The sequence below is a fragment of the Myotis lucifugus genome, unplaced genomic scaffold (genome assembly GCF_000147115.1).
Source record: "Myotis lucifugus unplaced genomic scaffold, Myoluc2.0 scaffold_924, whole genome shotgun sequence".
NCBI lineage: Eukaryota > Metazoa > Chordata > Mammalia > Chiroptera > Vespertilionidae > Myotis > Myotis lucifugus.
This window is the reverse complement of record NW_005871972.1, coordinates 41,285-46,347: the sequence shown is the minus strand read 5'-3', so window position 1 is coordinate 46,347 and position 5,063 is coordinate 41,285. Positions and strand designations below refer to the sequence as shown.

Below are 5,063 nucleotides of genomic sequence, written 5' to 3'. Positions count from 1 at the left end.
ATGACTATAGATGGACCTCTATGACATCACTGGATATCTATGACATCTATGGAGTCCTCCTTGAAGTCTATGACACCTATGAGGTAAAGGCAGTGAGCTCACACCCAAGTGTACCCTATCATTCTATTGGCAAATCCTGTTGACCCCACCTGCAAAATGTATCCAGACCCCAAGTGCTTCACACCAGATTCATCACTGATGCCCTAAGTCTGTTTTATGGACCAAACTGTCAAATTCATATATTGAAGCTATGACTCCCAATGTGACTATATTTGGTGATAGGGCCTTTAACGGGGTATGTAATTTTTTAAATGGTGTCGTTAGAGTAGGACCCAACATGACTTAAGGCTTCATAAAAAGAAGAGAGACCAGGAATACATGGGCACAGAGAAAAGGCCAAGAGAGAGCATGAAGGTGGTCATCTGCAAGCTCGGAAGGGACATTTTACATTTGTAACATAATAATTTATAAAAATACAGATATTGACAAGCGGGAGATACTGGCCGAAGCGAAAGATAAATGCATGGGTGATGGCTGATCATGTTCTCAAAAACCTCACATGGTACCCACATAAGTTAGAGTTCGATGAGAGTCAGAACTTGGAGGATGAGCAGGAGCAGGGCGGGTTGAGGCAGGCATGTGAAGAGGAGGGGACAGCCTAGCAATGATTCTGAGATGCAAAAGGCTTACGTTGCTGGAGGCGAATGAACAGGCGAGTGTGGGAGGCACAAAGCATGGAAGGTGACTGGTTTTTCCTGGCTCAAATGCCGGACCAAGTTGTCTGGGTGCTCGGCAGTGTGGAGAACCAGTGCTTTTCAGACTTGCGTGTGATGGGGCAGTGCTGGGGAGGAGAGGAGGGAGGGCTGCAGCAGACATGCTTTGCAGTTTATTAGTGCAGAAAGAGCTGGTGGAGGACTGGGCGGGACAGGGCCGGGTCTCTGGTTGGGTGTCAGGGACAAGAATAGCATTGGTGCCCAAACTGGTTTGGCTCAGTGGATAGAGCGTCAGCCTGTGGACTGAAAGGTCCCAGGTTTGATTCTGGTCAAGGGCATGTACCTTGGTTGTGGGCACATCCCCAGTAGTAGGTGTGTAGGAGGCAGCTGATCGATGTTTCTCTCTCATCGGTGTTTCTAGCTCTCTATCCCTCTCCCTTCTTCTCTGTAAAAAATCAATAAAATATATATTTTTAAAAAGAATAGCATTGGTGATATGGAGAGCCCAGCAGAAGTATATTTTGGGGGTGTATTAACCATGTGTATTTCATGTTTTGACATCTGGGACTTTGATAACCCTAGAGAAACTGTCCCTGCCAGGACTAGGTAATTGCTAGAGATAGTAAAGGACTTGCCTTTAAGTGTGACTTTCATATTGCAAACCAATAAGTCCATTCCAAAGTTCATGCCTCCAACCATCTCTTTTATGGAACTCTTATACTTCCGACCAGTCTCCTCCTGCCCTGATCACACCAGGACCAGGGACCAGACAATGAGAGACAGCCCCCACAGCCCAGAGCCTGTTGAAATTATTCAAACTAGCTAGTCCTAAGCCTGCTTCCCCTGCCTCACCTCACCTTCCCCATGGAAACCATCATCAAGGTTCCTGCCCACATTTTCCCCTTAACTCCTTCTGCCTCCTGACTGACCCTAGTGCTGCTATGTGTGGCCATGTTTTGGGACTTTTCCCCTCCTCTTGGGAACTGTGAGGAAAAAATCGACAAGATGTCTCCTGATCTGTTGGCCTGACATACCTGAATAATAATAAAACCTACATTTTCCAAAAGAGTGGGGAGGTGAAGAGCTCGTTTCTGGACATGCTGAATGCAATGCAAATGTGGGCCGCCCAGGAAGTGGGGGCAGGGTTGCATGCCAGGGTGTCCATGTTACTCACCACAGAAGCTGGCCCCATGGCAGTGTGGATGTTGTCCATGCTCATTGCTGTCCTGGCTTCCTTCCTGCGGGTCTTCACTCTGTTGGGAGACGCCAAGGTCTTTCACACAGGGTCACTCTTTGAGGCTGGAGTGAGTGACTAGGGAAGGTCAAGGGTGGGGCAAGACCAGGAGCCTTCATAGCAAGACTTTGGAACAAGGTTTTCCCCCACACCTCCTGATTCAAGCCTGGCTCAGTGGCTACGGACTGGATTCTCACCACCACGGCACCCCTTACCCTTGCTCCGGGCCATTACAACCCCTGTAGGTTCCTATTCTCTACCTCTGGCCCAAACCTGTCCCATCTCACACAAAATAGATGAGGCAGAGGCAGCCAGCCAGCAGTGCAGTGACACCAGCTCCCCCGACGGCCGCCTGAACCATGTCTGCCCTTGTCCTCCGTTCCCCTGCAGACAAGAGAGACATGGGTGAACTCCAAGCTTGATGAGCAGGCATGTATCCCCTCTTCTCAAGCATGAAGAGATGGGTGCCCATCTCCTCCCATCCAGGGCGAGCAACTAGGTCCTCCAGAACCATGGGGTGAAGGACACGGTCTACATGACATCTCCTATCCAGTCCCCACACTCCTGTGAAGCAAACCTCATCTATTCTAGGACCCGGGTTCTTCTCTATCTAGGGTTTCTCTATCCCAGACCCCAGACCTGGCTGCAGCAGGACCTTGAGCCTCAGTGTCCCATGGGCACTCCAGAGAGAGACACACACACACAGACCGCTGTGGGTTGCCAAAAGACCTCTCTTCTTCCTTCCTGGGAAGGTGTCAGAATCTTCTCTCCTGGCCTCCACTGGCCCTGTCGCTCAGGGTCAAAGGTTGTGTTTTGTGCCTCCAAAAGAAGATGAAATCCAGGAGGTTCTCAGACCTTCAGGCAAGACCCAGACAGCTTTCCTAGTTGTCTGGCCATGCCTCCCAGGAGCCCTGGGGTCAGGGATGTGTCTCTGAGCATCACCTGTTACAGTCTGATGGAACTGCTGAGAGAGTCCTAACAGGGTCACTGACTAGTCAGGGTGGGGACCAGATGCCATCACCAATGGGAAAAGTTCAGGAGGAGGATAGGGCTCCAGAGACAGGTCAAGGTGAGGGCCAAGGGGAGGGCAGGCAAGAAATAGAGATTTTCAGAGAAGTGAAACTGCTCTACATGACACTATAATGGTATACACATGTCATGATACAATGTCCAAGCCCATCGAGTGTACAACACCAAGAGTAAACCATAATTATGAGTTTTGGTTGACAATGATGTGTCAGTGTCGGTGCATCGATTGTGCAAATGTCCCCTCTGGTGGGGAATGTGCATGTGAGGGAGGGTGTGACGGGTTTAGGGGAAATCTCTCTACCTTCTGTCTCCTGCTCAATATTGCTGTGAATTTAGAACTGCTATTAAAACTAAAGTCTACTCTAAAATACCCCGAGGCATTTGTAACTGGAGGAAGATAAAGAGCATCTGTAAGGATGGGCAGGGAGATGGTTGTGGTCATTCTGGCCAGACAGTGGTTGGAGGGTATTGGGGAAGAGGTCATATAGGGGTGCTCATGTTTAACTGCACCCACACCCCCCTGCTGAACTCTGAAGTCCAGCTCTGAATCACCCAGACAGAGACCCACGTCAGTCAATGCCCCATGACAGAAGGCTCCTTCCCACCTGCACTGTCTCCTAGGCAACCACCTGGTGTTGGGTTCTGTGTGGCACCTAGGACAGGAAGAAAGGAATTCCTTCTTCAGTGAGCTGAGATGGAGTAAGGATCATTTAGGCATTCCCCCTTCACCCTCAGAGACCACAGAAATGCAAGAGGGACAGGGCTTTGTGCTCGAGGTCCCCTACACAGCCAGGTCCCCAGGACAAAGCACCCAGCACCCCTGCCTGGCCCTCCTGCTCTGCACACCCTCAGGGACCTGCTGTTCCGACCCAGCACTCACAGGTGACGTTGAGCTGGATGGTTGTCTCCACGGTCACACCAATGGCAGGAAAATGCACTTGACAGGTGAGGTTGGTGCCGTGGTCCTGGGGCCGTGGGGTGAGGGTGAGCACAGAGGAGAGGCGGGTTCTGGGGCCCAGGGAGGTGTGGGCAGCTGACGTCCAGGAGAAGATGGGGGGCGTGCCCCGCTCACAGGCCCAGGGCACAGAGCAGGTCAGGTTCCTGGGGAGGCCGCTCTCCAGGGTCCCCGGGTTGAGGATGTGGGGTGTGTGGCTGAGGGCTGGTGAGGAGGGGGAGACAGGGGATCAGGAGGGAGGGTCCCAGGTGTGGCCCTGAGAGCAGCCTCAGCTTTGGTCCAGCTCCTGCCTCTGAGCCCAACACACTGTACCCCGACCCCCTCCCAGGGATGGGGTCTCATCCCAGCCCTGCCCGGGGCCACCGTGAACTTCTCCCAAGGCCTCTCCTGGAGCCCATTCCTTACCCGTCACTTGCACGGAGAGCATGTTATGTTTGTAAGAATATTTAAACCCTGGGGAATGTTCCCTCTCCACTCGAAAAAAATATGATCTGTTATCTGTCCTCCTGGCGTCTCTGATGTCCAGGGAGCAGTTCTTGGTCCTGGGATCCCCGAGGAGGTGGAATCGGCCCTGGGTCTCCTCCTGCACGTTACGAGTCTGGTTGCTTGTGACCACAGCAGCATCTGTGTCTGACTTAGCTCCTTCTGGGAACCAGGAGCCATATGTAGGGATAGAAGTCCCAGAGGTCCATGATGCAGTGAATGTGCAGGACACAGAAACACACAAGCCCTCCTGCACTGTCACAGGTGTCTGCACTGTCACCGTGTATCTTCTATCCTGAGCCAGGGACCCTGCAGGAAAAGGAGGGTCAGCCGCAGCCCCCGCCCAACACCCCCTTCTCCCCTCAGACACTCACCCGCCCACAGCAGGGGCAGCAGCCACAGCATCTCTGACATGGAGGGTTTCTGGGCTCCTGTGGGTGAGAAAAGAATGAAGACAGTGGGAGAGGAGACCGTGGTGAGACCACGGAAGCTGGGGAGGAGCAAAAGATCTCGGCCGTTCAAGAAAGAGGAACCTCAGTGTCCAAGCCCTTCCCCTCTCTGCACAGAGCAGGCAGACACCCCACAGCCCAGGACAGGCAGAAAGCCAGCCCCGAGTCCAGCCCAATCTCGGGTCTTTCCTGCAGCTCCA

At 52.6% G+C, this 5,063-nt stretch overlaps 1 protein-coding gene across 1 annotated transcript; it reads right to left on the bottom strand.

Moving 5' to 3' along the window:
• Positions 1-3,549: 3,549 nt before the first annotated feature.
• LOC102422261 (myeloid cell surface antigen CD33-like) lies at positions 3,550-4,855 on the bottom strand. Its single transcript, XM_023747595.1, has 4 exons — positions 4,789-4,855; positions 4,337-4,723; positions 3,857-4,135; positions 3,550-3,629 (listed from the first exon to the last, which is right to left on the bottom strand). Exons 1-4 carry the CDS (start codon positions 4,826-4,828, stop codon positions 3,550-3,552), a joined length of 786 nt encoding a protein of 261 aa, XP_023603363.1. The 5' UTR covers positions 4,829-4,855.
• Positions 4,856-5,063: the final 208 nt, after the last annotated feature.